General features: G+C 37.2%; 2 protein-coding genes across 2 annotated transcripts; both read left to right on the top strand.

Annotated features, from left to right (window-relative positions):
• The first annotated feature begins 24 nt into the window (after nucleotides 1-24).
• Nucleotides 25-3027, top strand: tmem35a (transmembrane protein 35A). Its single transcript, XM_087799045.1, has 2 exons — nucleotides 25-187; nucleotides 1562-3027. Exons 1-2 carry the CDS (start codon nucleotides 68-70, stop codon nucleotides 1925-1927), a joined length of 486 nt encoding a protein of 161 aa, XP_087655171.1. The 5' UTR covers nucleotides 25-67; the 3' UTR covers nucleotides 1928-3027.
• Nucleotides 3028-3667: 640 nt separating this feature from the next.
• On the top strand, nucleotides 3668-18585 carry cenpi (centromere protein I). Its single transcript, XM_087798751.1, has 20 exons — nucleotides 3668-3858; nucleotides 5077-5214; nucleotides 5308-5426; nucleotides 5624-5731; nucleotides 6414-6462; nucleotides 6614-6660; nucleotides 6779-6868; nucleotides 6942-7073; nucleotides 7594-7737; nucleotides 9515-9635; nucleotides 10586-10680; nucleotides 10745-10862; nucleotides 10981-11045; nucleotides 11257-11366; nucleotides 12277-12412; nucleotides 14929-15053; nucleotides 16204-16249; nucleotides 16481-16699; nucleotides 18186-18227; nucleotides 18294-18585. Exons 1-20 carry the CDS (start codon nucleotides 3696-3698, stop codon nucleotides 18453-18455), a joined length of 2229 nt encoding a protein of 742 aa, XP_087654877.1. The 5' UTR covers nucleotides 3668-3695; the 3' UTR covers nucleotides 18456-18585.
• Nucleotides 18586-19129: the final 544 nt, after the last annotated feature.

Below are 19129 nucleotides of genomic sequence, written 5' to 3'. Positions count from 1 at the left end.
TCCTCCCCCCTCCATCCTCGCAGCACCGTCCACTTCCTTCATCGCGTGAAGAGCGTCGGAGAGAATCATGGCGTCTCCGCGGACGGTTACCATCGTGGCGCTGTCGTTCGCGCTGGGTTTGTTCTTCGTGTTCATGGGAACCATTAAACTGACGCCGCGGCTCAGCAGAGACGCTTACAGTGAGATGGTGAGCATCTGGAGGAGAGGCCGGTCCTCGCTGCATTGTTCCCTCAGTGGTCCCTCGTCGTTCCCTTATTGTTCCCTCAGTGTTCCCTCGTCGTTCCCTCATCCTTCCCTCTCGTCTCCACATCTTTATCATCTCCATCTTTATTCTTCATTTACGCTCTTTTCTGAGGAGCCTCCTGATGACGTCAGAAACACTGTGAAGTTCTGTTAGCATGAGGCTAAGCTAACGTTAATTTGAGCCATTTTCACATCAACGTCTTTATTTTGATGGATTTTAAATGTGTTCAAAACGTAGAACTGATCAAATATAAACCAGTAAAAACTAAACGATAACAACACGAGGTTATAAAAAACTAAAGAAAACTCAAATTCGATCCTGTTTGAAAGATTTTTAGTCTTTCATGAAAATATCTTTATATTCATGTGTTTATTTAAACGTGTTCAGTGTTTTTCTTTGTTCTCTTCTTTAGGAAGATGATGTTCTTCTGTGAACCTTCTTATGTTGAGGCTCAGAACAAATGAAATGATTCAAACTAATATGTTACTTATTGGAATAGAATCAGTGACATTAGAATATTAATGGTTGAATTAAACATTTCAAATATTGGGATTATTGTAATGAAATGTTTGAATACTTTAATTCATCATTTATATATATATATATATATTGAACTATATATAATCGAGTACTTTCAAATAATTAAAAAAAAATGGCATTGTAACACGATTTATATTGAATTAAAAAATGTTTAATTACTATAAGAATATCAAGCTACGATAGAGAGAAATCCTTCCAGACTTTTGCCCATTTTATTTGAGCTTTTTCTTAATCTTCTGTTTGTCTTGGAGTTTTTAAATCTCTATGTATTTTTAAAAGTGATTGTTAAAGCTCTTTGTGACCCTCGTCTCGAAAGATCTTTACAAATGATTAATCCTTTTTTACTATTATTTCTTTCTTATGTGTACAAAAGATTTTTTAAATCCAATGATGTCATTGTTACACCAACATTGAACATTGAATTAATACGTCAATATTTTCAAAATGAATGTTTTTTTTAATTTTCAGTTTATTCTAATTTCAATAATTAAAAAAAACATTTTCTAAATTCAATCACGTGAATCAAAGCAAGATCATCTGAACTATTTACCAAACACTTTTATATTGAATTTACGAGCTGAAAAATATTGAATTTATTATTATTAATTACATTTGAATATCAAACTCTATGGGTAACAAAATATGTTCATTTTATCTACTGATTTAATTCAATTATTCATAAAGGATAATTCATTGTTGAAATGTTAAATCCAACCATTATATTGTGATGCACAATAGTGTGTGTTGTGAGGATCTAAGTGTGTGTTTCTCCCTCAGAAAAGAGCCTACAAAAGCTACGCTAAAGCGCTGCCGGGTCTGAAGAAGATGGGCATCAGCTCCGTGCTGCTGCGTAAGATCATCGGCTCCCTGGAGGTGGGCTGTGGTGTGGTCCTCACCCTGGTCCCGGGCCGACCCAAGGACGTGGCCAACTTCCTGCTGCTGCTGGTCATGCTGGCCGTGCTGTTCTTCCACCAGCTGGTGGGAGATCCTCTCAAACGTTACGCTCACGCCCTGGTCTTCGGCATCTTGCTCACCTGTCGCCTGCTGATCGCTCGCCAGAGCGAGGAGCGACCGGAGCGCGAGGAGAGCCGGGAGGAGCAGCAGGTCAACGACCAGGAGAAGAACAAGGTCAAGCAGTCTTGAAGTCCTGCTTCTCAAGTGAAGAAACCCTGGAAAGTAACCCACACACATCTAAAGAATCAGTGTCATCAGAATAATTAATTAGTTTAACACTACAAATGTTGCAAGATGTTTTTTTAAGACTTTGGTTTTTTTATTTAATAATTCAAGTAAATAATCATGATTTTTTTTTACACATAGAGTTAGATATTCTTATTCTGGTCAATAATTAAACATTGTTTTTATTTAAATTCAATTACTTTTCATTGGTAAAAGTAGTTTTTTTTCTCTAGACATTACCAACAGAGCTCAGAGCTACTGGATCAAACTTTCAGCCAATCATGCGATGCACAGATGATCATGTGACCATGTGCACCATCAAGTAGCTCTGTTGATATTGTCGGAAGACACTATTACGCAATGTTTTTATATTGGATTAAAAAGTCTGTTTACTTGAATAATGGTTATATTAAACATTTATTTTTGATTTGTAATTAGAATATCAAATTTTATTGGGAAATAAACTTAATTCATTTTGAAAATTTAATCAAGAAATGAATAACAAATTCTATCTTTCAACATCAAAAGATTAAATTAAAGTGTAAAAAAATGCTAAAAGGCTAAAAAGCACAAGTTTCAACATTTGAAATGTAAGATTCTTTGAATATTCTGATGATATTCTCGTTCACATCCCTCGTGTTCACTGGACCGATCACTCACTGTCGTTCCTGTCAGATCTGTGGACAATCTTCCCTGAACGCTCGGATCTCTGCCTCAAACTATGAATCTGTTGAGATGTTTGGTTTTCCCGTTTTTTCTTTTGTCTTCAAACTGTGATGAGGAAGTACTTGTGCATGTTTCATTAAGTTATAATATGAGAGGGAAACTTTCAGGGCCTCAACATTTTAAATTCATACTCGCACTGGAGTTAATGTGATTAAACTGTATTTATGGAGGAGAAGATGAATAATTACTGTTTGTTTCAACCACACAAAGTTGTGTTGTTTTAGTGAAGAACCTTTGTTGAGTCTTTTTTGTCTGTTCTCACCACATTTGTTTGCAATGAATGGATGAAGTCTTTATTTATGTCACTGATTTTGAACTAAATAAACAATTTGAAGAAACGTGTTTGTTTATGGTATGTTTTGGATTCATTTCTGATTGAAAGAAACATTTTTTAAATGAATTTCATCCACATGATGTTTAATGTATAAGAATATATTTTACTTAAAGTTACTTAGTCAGATTTCTATGTGTAACAAGAACAAGCAAACATTTTGCTATTAAAGGAAAGAAATGTCCTAAACAATTGAAAAAGAAAAGCTAAAACTAAAAGATTGTGGATGTGTTAAATGATAAAATATTCATTCAGAATGAAAACACGTTTATTGCAGGTTCAATAAAAACAACAAAGGGATATTTTGTGGTGTGAATACATCAATAAAGTTTTACCTTACCTTACATTATAATATAGAATAAATAAAAGTCATAAAACAAAATAATTTAAATCACTGAAGAAGTAATTCATTATTTAAAAAAGAAGAAGGTTTAATATATATTTAATATAAGTGTCATATTATCAAAAGGAAGAAGGATTTCTAATCGCCGAATAAAGAATACGTTTCTTTATTAAATCCCTTTCTTTTCTGGTCCAAACCGGATGTCGATGTCTGGACTACAACTCCCAGAGGGTACGAATGATCGTAAGTGCGCATGCGCAGGACAAACGGTCGCGCGATTTTGTAAAAAAATTGAATGGCCGCTCGTAACAACAGGCTGTTCTGATGTCAACATGGCAGCGACGGTGAACTCATACGAGTCGGAAACGTCCTCGTCGAGCGAGCAGACGCTCAACAACAGAAGCTTCAACAGGAGTTTGAGAGTCGCTGAGATAGAAAGACGGAAGAAGAAGAAGAAAGAGCCGCTGCTGGAGGCGCTGCAGTACTTTAGTGACGGTGAGACGATGTTCTCTTAAACTGTGTTTAAATATGTTCAATGTTCTCTTAAACTGTGTTTAAATATGTTCAATGTTCTCTTAAACTGTGTTTAAATATGTTCAATGTTCTCTTAAACTGTGTTTAAATATGTTCAATGTTCTCTTAAACTGTGTTTAAATATGTTCAATGTTCTCTTAAACTGTGTTTAAATATGTTCAATGTTCTCTTAAACTGTGTTTAAATATGTTCAATGTTCTCTTAAACTGTGTTTAAATATGTTCAATGTTCTCTTAAACTGTGTTTAAATATGTTTAGTTCTTCATAACGTTTATCGAACTAAATGTTTGTACGTCGCGGGGGCAGCAGTTTGGCCACAGACGTCATTTCTCCTGTTTTGGGTGTGACTCTTGTTCTCCGGCTCTGTTGCTCATGTCTGGAAGATCTCTTTCATATCATCTACTTTAGTCTTGATTGACTTTATTCTATTCTAAAGTTATCACAGCAGAGAGTTGGCAGTAAACACATGAAACGTACAGTGTACATAATGAAAAACTATAGTAAAAACATCATAAATATGACAATATTAAGTAGTAAAATAAGATATTGCTTCATTCTAACCACTTTGAGGGCCATTAAGTTGGGAATGCAAAAATAATAATAATATAATAAACACGTATACACATTAATAAAGTTGATATATCTGAAATAACATACAGTTAAAGGTAATAACAAAACAATTATGAATATAAATTATCTTTAAATAAACACAATAATAAATGAATAAATATGAAACATAAAACACTAGAGAAGTACTGTAGTGTGCACTTATTAAAACATTATTTTATTATGTATTGCATGTTATATATTTTGCTTTATTTATAGCATTTTATTTTTACGTTTGCACAACATTGTATTTTTTTTAACTCCCTATGTCTCTTTTCAAATAGATGCTGCTAAAATGGCCTTTCTCTCTGAGATTAAAAAAGTATATATTTATAAATGTTATATTCTTGGGCAGAAAGAAACGGCAGAATCTGTCCTTCCTGCATGAATAAGTCTGAAGGGAAGGACATGTTTGGCTTTGTGTCTTAAATATGTGATAAAAAAATACATTTAGTTGTTATAGAAACTTTATTTGGACGACATCACAGACATTATAATGTTGACCAAACGTGTCGGTACGATAATCCGTGGTTCATGAACGACGACAACAAAGATTTGATTCCGTTCTTCCAGTTAAAGCCGGCACGCCCGTGACGGGGAACGATGAGCTCGAGAGGAACCTGGTGCGGGTGGAGAGCGCCGCCTACAGTCGAGGACTGACGCCCGAAGCCATTTCTGTTATGTTGGAGTTTGCTATGAGCCTCAGGATGGGTACGACGATGCTTTACTTCCACATATCCTGCTTTAACTCGTCTCATTTCTGTTACAATAATTTCTGGTTAACATTTGAATGTTCTTTCAAAGGGACGTCTCCTTGCGGGCGAGTGCTCAGGTGTTTGATTCCCTCCTCGGTGGTGCCACAGGAGGCCGTCGTGAGAGCAGTCGTTTGGCTGGGAATTAGCAAAATACCTATAAATACACAGGTGAGAGTTAACTTGACCTTTTACTTGACCAACTATGCGAGGAAAAGGCAAATCATCTCATACGTTGACAAAATGAATTGTTTGTTAAAATGAATGGCAACTATATTTATTTATGTTCAACTGTTGTGAAGCTGTTATTGTTGGATGTTAACCACCGCTTGTATTTCTTTGTTTACATGTTTTTTTTTGTTCTCCAGATTCTATTTCTAAAATGGGTTTTGACGATGTTCGACCTGATTGATGCCAAGGACCAACTAAGAGCTGTTTACGGCTTCATCTTCAGCTTTGTGTCCGAAGAAAACCTGGTATGTGGTTGAATAAGTTGACGTTCATGAACCATAAACATTCACAAATGTGTCATCGAGGGAGTCGCAAGATATTGCAGCCAATTAATAACAACATAACGGACAATAACAATAGTAATATCTTTATAATAAGACGACGTAATAACTGGATTCTTAACACAAACTGATACATTATAGCATAATAAAACTGAAATTAACTTAAACATCTAGTTTGATCAACTCAACTTTGAACAACTTTGCGATTAAAGCAAATGATAAATTGTGTATGTTTGAAATTGTACATATATAAATAACACATACTGTGAACTAATTTATATTTTTTTTGAGGAAATACACTACAGTATACGAAGGGATATTGTATCAGTTGTTACTGTTTATTTTTCATTCGTCTTCTTAAATAAAATGTGAGATTTGTAAATACTATTTTTTTCTGGTGGTATTAAATGATTGAAAAACCTTTTGTAGGATCTAAAGCTGCCAGAACATGTTTTATCATTCCGTTTTCAAGTGTGTTTGGAAACATATTACAAACATATCAACAGTCCGTGGGATCTTTAATGTTATATATTCAATATTCAAGCACCAACCAAATATTATCTAATAATAAAGTCTATTTGAGATATTACATCTTCAACAAAGCTGGTATTTGATGTGTTTTATTGAAAATGTTTTCCTCTTCCAGTGTCCGTACGTCTGTCATCTGTTGTACTTACTGACCAGCAAAGAAAGCGGTGAGTCTTCTTCACAACTCCATTCATCTTCACAACTCCATTCATCTTCACAACTCCATTCATCTTCACAACTCCATTCATCTTCACAACTCTATTCTCTTCTGAAGTTGCATCTGTAATTGATGTTCCTTCAATGTCTCCATTGTTACAGTCCGAGTATTTCGAGTCAGAAAGCTTCTGGACCTTCAGTCAAAATTGGTAGGTTGATCACTATGAAATGTTTTTATGCATCTTGTACAATCAAAAACCTACATTTAAAGAAATCTAACCATTAGCTGGGGAGGAAAGATAAACTGATGTTTTTGTTCTTCCTCAGGGAAGACAGCCCTTCTTGTTACAACTGCTGTCGCTTTACAAAGTGTTTTGTCCAGATCTGGTGATTCTCTCTGTTCCATCAAAGATGAAGGTTTGTGAAACTGTTGTCATTATATTTGTTTCCCACAATCCTCATGGCGCATTTGATTTCTGTTTTCTCTCAGAGTGGGTTCAGGAATCACAACTCTCCCTGGAAAACTGCCTTGATCAATGTGCAGAAGAGGAACGGAAACCAACCGACCTCCAGCATCAGTACCGTCTTCACTGTGACGGACAAGAACCCCAATCGGAAGAGGGTAATGTAGCAGTTTTTACTATTTTACTATAACTAATGTTATATATGTTCAACACAGGAGTGTTCAGATGTTTTCATCATATCAGCTTCTTCTTAAATGATCAAGTCAATGCTAAAAAAATACAAATCAGCTGGAGCTTCACTAACATGGTTTTCTGTGAGTGTGTAGAGTCAATAAAGTTGTTTTTATATTAACACAATCAAATATCAAACAAGACAAATCAGCCATGTGACTGAGTGATGACACATCTTTTGATGAAAGTCCAGGGTTTGTGTTAGAAAAAGTCGCATGTGACTGTGAGTGTCTGTCAATCAAGTGACTGGATGGATGATTGGCTGTCATGTGATCTACACACACAACCTTCGATAAATGCGATGAAGTGATCTTTGCTGCTGGTTATTTATGGTAACATTTTCACCACCTAATCCTTCGCACGTCTGTCGGCGCCGGACCTTTTCATGAACGCAGTTTACGAGCCACGATGATTGTTGATTGAAGCTTGATTTCTCTCCTTCTATAGAAACTCACTCACCTGGAGATGCCAGCTATGAGATCCGCGGTTGGTACAGTGTCACGGTCTGAAACCTCCTCCAGCAGGAAGCTGGTTCCTCTGGCTCGGATTCAGTCTTTTGCTCAGCTGTTGGAGAACATGCACCACATCGAGGTAAGACTTTGTCAGGCTTTGGGACTTCAACGTGTGATCATCTACAGAGACTGATATCGCAACAAAACATCTGGTCTTTTCTTTTCACCTGTATATGTTCACACACATTTATACAGCACAGGTGCTGTCTCATCAACAAATTACCATAATGTGTGACAAAGATGAGCAACAACACGAAAACATACCACAACATCTTACTTGTTGTCATCCTCACAAACGGTGTAGTTATTTATTCAATTTGTTTACAAAGAACCCGTTTAGAAAACGAGTCTAATTCCTGAAACGGGCTTCAACAAAATGTTTTTCTAAAGAAGAATAAACAGTATTTGTTTTACCTGTAATAAGACACTCAAGAAAAACAAATATAATTGATGTTCATAATCATTGATCTTTGTCTCTGAACCGGATTCTTGGTCAGTGCAACAGCTCCCTGGTCACGAGCACACATACAGTCATGTAACTGTACGTCATGTGTCATCCCTTGTAGAAACAGCGCAAGAGAAATTACCTCTTGACTCGCTGTTGTCATGTTAACGTATTCTGTCAATGTTTGTCGTTGAATGGCGGTTTATCTGAGAGACTGAAACAATAACCAGTTGCTCCGCGTCTGTCGTCGACAGACTAAATACTGTAATGTATCGTTGTAACCACTTGGTGGCGCTGCGGTCGTTCACAGGCAATTCTGCCGTTAATCACTGTGTAAAGAAGTAAACGAAGCTTGGATGGTTCCCCTGACAAGGAGATCGACCAATTTGAGATGGACTTCATCCTACATGATCCATTTTGTTCTCGCAACGGTTGAATGACTTTTTTAGCCCCTAAATGTGAATTCAGTGAACAAAGTACGAAGCAGATGCTCACGTAGACGCAGGGAACTGATGCTGTAATTGGAGTCACTGGATACAGACTTTTCTGCTTCATGCTACACATAATCTGCCCCGAGATACAATCTAGTGCCTTTTAAAGCTCAAATCCTTGTGAAAGTACTCCAGACAGAGCTGCATCAGTTCCTCACTCATGGTGGTGCTTGTCCCGTTACTCTTGTCCCGTTACTCTTGTCCAGTTACTCTTGTCCAGTTACTCTTGTCCCGTTACTCTTGTCCCGTTACTCTTGTCCAGTTACTCTTGTCCCGTTACTCTTGTCCCGTTACTCTTGTCCCGTTACTCTTGTCCAGTTACTCTTGTCCAGTTACTCTTGTCCAGTTACTCTTGTCCAGTTACTCTTGTCCAGTTACTCTTGTCCCGTTACTCTTGTCCCGTTACCCTTGTCCCGTTACTCTTGTCCCGTTACTCTTGTCCAGTTACTCTTGTCCCGTTACTCTTGTCCCGTTACTCTTGTCCCGTTACTCTTGTCCCGTTACTCTTGTCCAGTTACTCTTGTCCAGTTACTCTTGTCCAGTTACTCTTGTCCCGTTACTCTTGTCCAGTTACTCTTGTCCAGTTACTCTTGTCCAGTTTCTCTTGTCCAGTTTCTCTTGTCCAGTTTCTCTTGTCCAGTTACTCTTGTCCAGTTACTCTTGTCCCGTTACTCTTGTCCAGTTACTCTTGTCCAGTTACTCTTGTCCAGTTACTCTTGTACCGTTGCTCCAGCAGTACTTCCTCAGGATGATCCTGTGAGGTCATGATTGTTGACCAGCTGATCTCGTCTGATTCGACCATAATACTCTGAATATACTTGAACTGAACAATGATCTGTGAAGGATTTTTGTTTTTAAATGTTTTTTCAATGTGCTTGATTGGATTCAAATGAGTGTCTTTATAACCCCCCGTCCTTCAGCTTCCGGCTCAGATGGGCTCCCTGCTGGGGTCCAGTCTGGCGCTGCACTACCTGGACTGTGTGCAGGATGAGTCGGCGCTCCTGCAACTCAACTTCTGGCTCGGCCATGCTCTTCAAGAAGGTAACTTATTAGATGAGCTCACGTTGATGGATAACTGATGGATAGTCTTATCAAGCGTGGTATTAAAGCAGCACTATGTAACATTTTCACGTGATTTATTTTGTCATATTTTCTCGACTTGTATGTTTAAGACTTGATAGTAGAATTGACAGCATTTACTTAAGAGCATTTATTACAACTTCATACTCAACATTCCTTTAACAATGACCTGAACAGCTCCCCTTGCTTTGCCGCCCAGCAAACCAATCACAGCTGCGGAAGTCTTTTGACATAGAAACACAGACGTAGAGTTTTTAGCGACCAATCAAACTTCACTAAATAGATCAGTGTGTAGGTCATGGGAGTTCTGTGGTTGTGCTGAAGTTCATCTGCTGTTCAAATAAACATGTTTGTAACGTAAAACAAAGAACCCTGACAAAACAAACTCAATGATTTTTGATGTCTCTGACTGTTCATACAATCTATTTTAATACATAGTACTGTGTACAAAAAAAAGTCCATTACTCTGTACGTTTACGTTGATTGAGTACAAAGAGTGTCTTCCTGCTGATTATTGATCATCGCAAACTGAATTTAAAATACATTAAACGCACGTTTATGACAAAGATCATTGTAAATGTTTTTGATCTCAATTGTTGTCTCTGTAAAATTTAATTGTGGGAATTATATTATTAAACAAAAGCCGATGCTTAAAAAACAGACAACCATAAAAAAAATGTATATAATATTCTGATGACAGTAAAACAAAGTAAAAAAAACTTCCTTAAAGAACTCAACGATGAAAAACATGCATTAGGCTCTAAGTCTGAGTAAATAAATGTTTATACACTTATCATAATAATCACATTTAATAATCAAATAATGAATAATATTTTTTTTCTTCTTATTCCTCGTAAACAAGTGTCAACACTTTAGTGAAAATAACACTTGAAGTATTTCTCTTCCTTCAGAGTTTCTCTTCTGCGGCGACGGAGGAACGTCTCCGGGTTCAGATGAGCCGCTTCAGTTTTTAAGAAGAATTCTCACCGTTCAGCACTTCCTGCAGGTGAGACGAGTCCAGGTCATGGTCTGGCATCAGACTCCTTCATGACATGTATCCTCTGTTGCAGGAGGGCTTCTACAGTTCGCAGGTCTTCCTCTACAAGTTCCTGTCCATCTGGGACGGGTCGCTCCTCTGCCCGGAGATCCTGGGCCTGCTGAGCAACATCGCTGTGGTGCCTAGTTCTCGTGAGTGTGGAGATGATCCGCCTCCGTCAGACCCAGATCCTTCGTTATCTTGTTTTGTCACGATGATCACAAGCAGCAAAGATGTTTATCTGATGCTTTTCTTCTCTCACTTCCTTAGAAATGAGCTCCCTTCTGTTTGAACCACTGTTCCGGCTCTTTTGTACGTCGTCTCTGTTTTTTAAGGTAATTCTGTTTTCAATTTTTTAAGTAAAGATTGTTTAAAGATTAAAGGGATCAGAGAGAAAATCCTTATATCTTCTTCCTCCTAGTCATACTTGCATTAGTGTCATTTTGTTGTTGACGTTTCATGACCTCATCACCTGCTGGTATGATGTTGGTTCAAAAAGATTGTCAAAGGTTCACATCCGAGCCCTTGAGCATCTCCTCTCTGCAGTGTGGACTCGTGGAGAGTTTGAACAACATGCTGCTCAAGTGGCTGACGTGGCACTCGGTCTACGCTCTGGACGACAATCTGGACATCAGTGTCAGCAGCCACACTCCCATGTAAGTCCAGAGCCAATCAGAACTTCTGCATGAAGATCTTCACTTTCAACACAAATCTGATCACTTGTTCAGAGAATTGTTCCTTTCAACTCGTGGTACTTCAGTGGTTTACATTTCAATAGTGTATATAAAGTTTAAAAATACGATTGAAAAGAAATGTATTCATGTTGCAAGTAAACTTGCGACCTCTAGATGGCAGCACTCCATCCTCAATAGATAAAGTAACAATGAAATCCTATCAATGACTGAGGACGAGAGGATACAGTGAGTCCACCAGCTTTTAAAGCTGATTTTTTTTTTGTGATTTTGGTTTAAAAACAAATGAAAGCAGTTACGACTTTGTCAAGAGTCATGTGGTCTGTAAATACTACAACACCAGAGTCAAGTACTAGACAATACTACACATATATACTTGTTACTACACTATCACAATACCAGAGTCAAGTACTGGACAATACTACACATATATACTTGTTACTACATTATCACAACACCAGAGTCAAGTACTGGACAATACTACACAGACAGTATATACTTGTTACTACACTATCACAACACCAGAGTCAAGTACTAGACAATACTACACATATATCCTTGTTATTACACTATCACAACACCAGAGTCAAGTACTGGACAATACTACACATATATACTTGTTATTACACTATCCCTATATCTTTGTATCCTGATACGCATCACACTCTTGACTCTACCTGCTTCTCCTACTGTCCTTCAAAGCGCTGCTCATTGGCACGTGGGCAGCTTCTACTCTATAATCACAGTCAGGATTAATCTTCCCTCTTGTAATTAAATGCCACTTTGACAGATTCTGGTTATTTCTCCAAGGCTTTTTAAGAATTGGCTTCTTGCCTCAGGGATCCCGTCGACTCAAGCTCTCCTTCCTTCTCAGGAGCTTCAGTCTGTCGGGGTTCAAGGACTCTGTGATGGAGCTGGTGCACTTCGTGGGCCGTCTGGCCACGGTGGGTCTGCAGCTGGAGGGCGGTCGACCTCTGCTGCTCAACTTCGTGCTGGACTTCTACGAGACGGTGAGTGAGTCGAGTGGAAACTGTAGAGACGGATTTAAAGGCGACTTCAAACCACATGAAAATGCATCACATTCATTTGCTTTCCTTCTCCTCTTAATAGAAACAATAGAAATTAAATCTGAATTATTTTTCAAACGGGAAGCGACTAATCCGTGATTGGCTTGAACTAAAAAGATCAATTGTGTTTTAGTGTGTGTGAGTGTGATCACTGCAGTTTAGTGTCAATAAATGAATCATTTCCATATAATTAAACCAGAGCATAGAGAAGAAATACATTTTCTCTTTATCATCTGTTAATAGACTTCACTTGGAGGCGTTTGAAGAACGGCTAATGAATTGAATATTATTTATATAATAACTGCAGCGCGTTGATAAATGTTCTCTAATTCCTCTGGAGGACGGACTGGTGTTAGAAACAGCTGTTAAGGGTTTTAATTTAAACTCAAGATGTTCCAAAATCTCTTCATATTAATATCACAATATTAACAAAACGTTCAGTCGTCAGTTTAGTCATCTGAATATTTTTAAATGTTGCCATGGAAACTGCTCTGTTTTGCCCATTCATATGAAATAAGGCTGTGCTGGCGGTTCTGCTCTGGAAAGGATCCGTGTCGAGATAAGGTTCGTCCGAGTAAAAGTTACGTAAGAGTCGTTTAAAAATGCACGTTTGTATCGAAGAACATCTTGTCAGATATGATATTGAAGCAGAGAAAACGTCTACATTAAAAATTATTTTTCACATTTTCTGGCATCATGGCTTAATCAAGACTTGAATCTCTGGATGATATTTGAACGATTACCTTAACTTTGTCTGGACGAGTCTGAGAGTCATGTGACCAGATGTTCATCAGTGGTTCAGTACAGAAAACTTGATGAAATCTGACCCGACAAGAGTTTTTACCTTGTTTTCTAAAGATGCTTTAAGTGGCAACTGCACCACGGAGGATCTAAGACATTGTAGTTACACTGTTCGGACACTAGGAGGATTCAAAAACAATATTTTCAGTCTTGTGTCGCTTTAATGCTTCGATGACTAAGTTTTAATTGATTTTAAATTATCATTTGAGTGTTTATTTCTGCACTAAGACTCATTTAAATCATGTTGGTTACTGAAATTTAGTTTCAACATATTTTCTTTATCTGGTTGATATTTGGTAACTTATTGATTATTCATTTCTCCAGTAAAGTTTGGCTTGTATACTACTGCAACCGCAACTATACTTTGGATTTTTTCTTAAAAGCCATCATTACACACTATAGAAGGAGAACTTGGATTTCCCTAATGATAAAAAAATATATATATTTCCTCGGACAAAAACCTCCTTGAATAAACGCTGTATCTTAAAAGACACTTCTGTCTGAGTGAAGATCAATGATAGATATATTAGATAATGACCGTCTTCAGCTCAAGATGGAATCAAGTGTTGTGTTGCACACGCCAGTGTAAACAAACAAGTGCGTCTTATATTTTTCATTCTTCCTCGTGAGAACATTAACCAAACGTGACCCACGTCGACCCTCTTGATGACTTTACCAAGTCAGTGGAGCCGAGGCCTTGAGCTGCTAATATTTACATCAGTTATATCCATGAAGTCCCGGGTCATTAAACAACTATACAATCTCATTACCATTAGTATTACTTTTCAATTTAAAGTAAATCAATATAATTAAACGTGACATTTAAATAATTGAAGAAAGGATCAAAATGAAGATAAACTGTGTCATGTGACACATCTGTAGCAAAGTCTTATCTCAGCAACAATGATTAAGTTGTGGTTTTCGTTGTGACTAAAACGAGATGTCACATCAGCTGGATCTAAAATCCAAAACTTGTGAAGAAGAAAAGTAGCAGCACGAGCCGTTAATCTCTGCTGCAGCACATTGAGCCGCTGAAGAGTTTGAGATGTTGTTCCTCGTCGTCTTCTAATAAATGTTTTCTTAAACTCCTCTGAGCAGTGAAGGCTCACGTGAGTTTCTTCATACTTTCCTGCTCCTCTTAATGCACCATCATCATCTGTCTGGAGGTTGTTTGACTGCGGCGGCAACATTACAAGCATGAGCAGACATTAGTAGCCGATCCAGTCATTAGACGGCTCTGGTACTTGATGCTCTTTAATGGACTGTTTGGAAAACACTCGCCGACAACATGACGAGCCTCCAGAGCCTCCAGTTGAAAGTGTTTTTACAGAGAAGTTTCACCTCCTGAAGAACACATTTGTTTTAATATCTACTTGTTTTTACACTAGTTTGGATACATACATATTATATATATATATATATATATATATATATATATATAACTGTAATCAAACCGTTTTCAACTGTAATATAACAATTTTCAACTATAATCAAAACATTCTTCATGTAAAGAACATATCATCAGAATAAAGCAACATAAACAAGAAGCCTCTGCTGTAAATGACGATGAAAGGTTTATATTTTATTGCTGAACTGAAGATAAAAGACTAGTATACAGTATATATCATCGTCGCTCATGAACATCTTGTCTTCCTCAGGTGAGCGACATGTTCCTGACTTACGGGCTTCCTCTCATCATGCTGCCTCCGCCCGGGGTCTTCTACCCGGCTCTGTGCTCCACCGACGCCGTCAGCCTGGACCGACTGGCGTACATCATGTACAGGTACTCGCCTCAGCAGCACAGTTGCATGCTGGGACGTCACATGCTCGTGCATAATGAACAGCAGGCGAGGAATGAAAGGGTTTAATTGCGCTGACATGCTACTGCATGATTCATGGTAATGAGTTCTTCTCAAGAGCTTCATTTGTTACACGAGGTCGTAGTAAACACACAGATTAGTCCCTGGAATTAAAATCATTTCAACTGAAGGTGCTTTAATGTTGGAAGAACAAACGCTTCCCTGCATAACTTCAGTGTTTAGATGTGATGAAGCTTCTCTCAAATAGTATCTCAGACTAAGGTAAGGTAAGGTAGAACTTTATTGGTCCTTCAGCAGGTCTCCTTCGGGAAATTGTTTTTTTCCAATAGCCACAGCAAATACAGCAATTTTTTCATATAAAATAAATCAAAAATAAAATAAGAAAAAGAACAAAGAGAAAGAAAGAGAGACTATTGTCAAGAGTATTGTACGTTTGTACAATATTTTCATTTGATCATTTCTATATTGAAAAGTTGTATTTGTTTTTATTTAAAAATTGAATAAAGACATTAAAAATTTAGTTTAATATAAAATAAAGATTTTGTTACATGATACATAGACTTCAATTCTATAATTCCAATAGTTTTTTTTAATTAAATATCTTTTTCACACAGACTTTTTCAATTGAATATGAGGTTGGCGTGACATTAGCTGTGGGATCAGACAAAACTAACAGAGCTACTGGTCAAACTTCCAGCCAATCATGTGAGGAGCAGAAGATCATGTGACGTAGAAGCAAATGATCCAGTATCTGTGCTCTGTTGGTGATGTCTGGTGACTTAAACCAACGTTTATATTGAATTAAAAAGACTAAGAATTAAAGCATATTGAATTAAGAAAAAATATTGTTCAATGATTAAATTGTCCAACTATGTAAAAATAAATGAAAACATTTTAATATATTCACATTTTCTGCTTCAATTATGTAAAAAAACATCAAATGTAATTTTTCAATGCATTAGTTACTGAATTAAATTATCATAAAATGAGATTTTAATCAAAACCTTTTCAAAATTGAATGAGTTAATGTTCAACCAGTGACTCTTGTGAAGACACTGATGTTTTAAACATGACACTGATGATGAAGCTTCACGACCTTGATTCTCTCCTCAGATACAAGAACAACCTGCTTTCAGCCAAGAGTCAAAAAGCCACGAAGGTAAAGAAACGTTCAGATGTTTCTACAGCGATGATGGTTAGGTTTGGTAGAACTTTATGATGGAACGACATGATGACTTTATGTCTTTATTCTTGTTTATGTTTCCTCTCGTGTTCTGTTGGAATGAAGGATCAAACCAGGAATATATATATGAGGTCATTGTTTGTGTTGTAAAGTACTTAAATCATGTATGTGTGTGTGTGTGTGTGTGTGTGTGTGTGTGTGTGTCAGCTCGCCCTCCACATCAGCCGTCAGACCTACCAGGAGTTCAACCAGTACCTGGTCGTCATGGTCAACAGCTTGTGGAACTCTGGCACCTTCAAGCCAGGGATGGGTTTAGAGGTCAATGAGCAGGTGTTGCTCAAGAGCAGAGTCAGTCAGTGCTCGACCAGGTTCGACCTCGTGCATCACCCTGCACTGCTGGGGTACGCTTTTAACTTCCACAAGCAGGTGAGACTCACTTCTGAGTGTTTAGTCAAACAATTTTCAACCATAATCAAACAATTTTCAACTATAATCAAACAATTTTCAACTATAATCAAACAATTTTCAACTATAATCAAACAATTTTCAACCATAATCAAACAATTTTCAACTATAATCAAACAATTTTCAACTATAATCAAACAATTTTCAACTATAATCAAACAATTTTCAACTATAATCAAACAATTTTCAACTATAATCAAACAATTTTCAACCATAATCAAACAATTTTCAACTATAATCAAACAATTTTCAACTATAATCAAACAATTTAAACTATAATCAAACAATTTTCAACTATAATCAAACAATTTTCAACTATAATCAAACAATTTTCAACCATAATCAAACAATTTTCAACTATAATCAAACAATTTTCAACTGTAATCAAACAATTTTCAACTGTAATCCAACAATTTTCAACTAAAATCAAACAATTTTCAACTATAATCAAACAATTTTCAACTATAATCAAACAATTTTCAACTATAATCAAACAATTTTCAACTGTAATCAAACAATTTTCAACTAAAATCAAACAATTTTCAACTATAATCAAACAATTTTCAACTATAATCAAACAATTTTCAACTGTAATCAAACAATTTTCAACTAAAATCAAACAATTTTCAACTGTAATCAAACAATTTTCAACTATAATCAACAATTTTCAACTATAATCAAACAATTTTCAACTATAATCAAACAATTTTCAACTATAATCCAACAATTTTCAACTATAATCAAACAATTTTCAACAATAATCAAACAATTTTCAACTATAATCCAACAATTTTCAACTATAATCAAACAATTTTCAACTAAAATCAAACAATTTTCAACTATAATCAAACAATTTTCAACTGTAATCAAACAATTTTCAACTATAATCAAACAATTTTCAACTGTAATCCAACAATTTTCAACTATAATCAAACAATTTTCAACTGTAATCAAACAATTTTCAACTATAATCCAACAATTTTCAACTATAATCAAACAATTTTCAACAATAATCAAACAATTTTCAACTATAATCCAACAATTTTCAACTATAATTAAACAATTTTCAACTATAATCAACAATTTTCAACTATAATCAAACAATTTTCAACTATAATCAAACAATTTTCAACAATAATCAATCAATTTTCAACTATAATCCAACAATTTTCAACTATAATCCAACAATTTTCAACTATAATCAAACAATTTTCAACTATAATGAAAACGATATAAAAAGTAAAAATCTTGTCGTTCGTACGCGAGTAAAAAAAGTCTTTGTTCAGTTTTGTTCGTGTTTCAGAGACAAATGTTCTGAACATTAATATTAACATTAATACAGAGAAGCTCATAATTCAAGCTGCTCTACATCATCTTCAATAATACACACATTTTCGGTCTCGACTGAGATCCTTGGATATGAAGCTGTGAATATTCATGTCTTCAGTGCTGGCCCGGGAGGAAGGACGTGGACCTCACTTCCATCAAGGTTGTCCCAGTTTTCTTCAGTCCTAAGACCTCAAGATGTGTTTACTGACGGAACCTTCTGTTTCAGGACTCGGCTCCGTGGGACTGGTACCTGGAGTATCTGTTCACGCAGGACTTCCACGGACTCAAGCTCTTCATCCAGAACAGCATCAACCGACAGATGCCGAGACCAGACCAGAAGCCTGAGGACCCCAGTGACGGAGCTGGAGTCCAACCAACGTCCTTGTGAAGAGCATCATCCTATCTCTGACGCCTCATCCTATCTCTGACGCCTCATCCTATCTCTGACGCCTCATCCTAGCTCTGACGCCTCATCCTATCTCTGACGCCTCATCCTAGCTCTGACGCCTCATCCTATCTCTGACGCCTCATCCCATCTCTGACGCCTCATCCTATCTCTGACGCCTCATCCCATCTCTGACGCCTCATCCCATCTCTGACGCCTCATCCTATCTCTGACGCCTCATCCTATCTCTGACGCCTCATCCTAGCTCTGACGCCTCATCCTATCTCTGACGCCTCATCCTATCTCTGACGCCTCATCCCATCTCTGACGCCTCATCCCATCTCTGACGCCTCATCCTATCTCTGACGCCTCATCCTATCTCTGACGCCTCATCCTATCTCTGACGCCTCATCCTATCTCTGACGCCTCATCCTAGCTCTGACGCCTCATCCTATCTCTGACGCCTCATCCTATCTCTGACGCCTCATCCTATCTCTGACGCCTCATCCTATCTCTGACGCCTCATCCTATCTCTGACGCCTCATCCTATCTCTGACGCCTCATCCCATCTCTGACGCCTCATCCCATCTCTGACGCCTCATCCCATCTCTGACGCCTCATCCTATCTCTGACGCCTCATCCTAGCTCTGACGCCTCATCCCATCTCTGACGCCTCA

This window comes from Callionymus lyra, chromosome 9, assembly GCF_982586985.1.
Source record: "Callionymus lyra chromosome 9, fCalLyr1.hap1.1, whole genome shotgun sequence".
Taxonomy (NCBI): domain Eukaryota; kingdom Metazoa; phylum Chordata; class Actinopteri; order Syngnathiformes; family Callionymidae; genus Callionymus; species Callionymus lyra.
The sequence above is the reverse complement of the archived record's forward strand: the minus strand, read 5'-3'. Positions and strand labels throughout refer to the sequence as shown.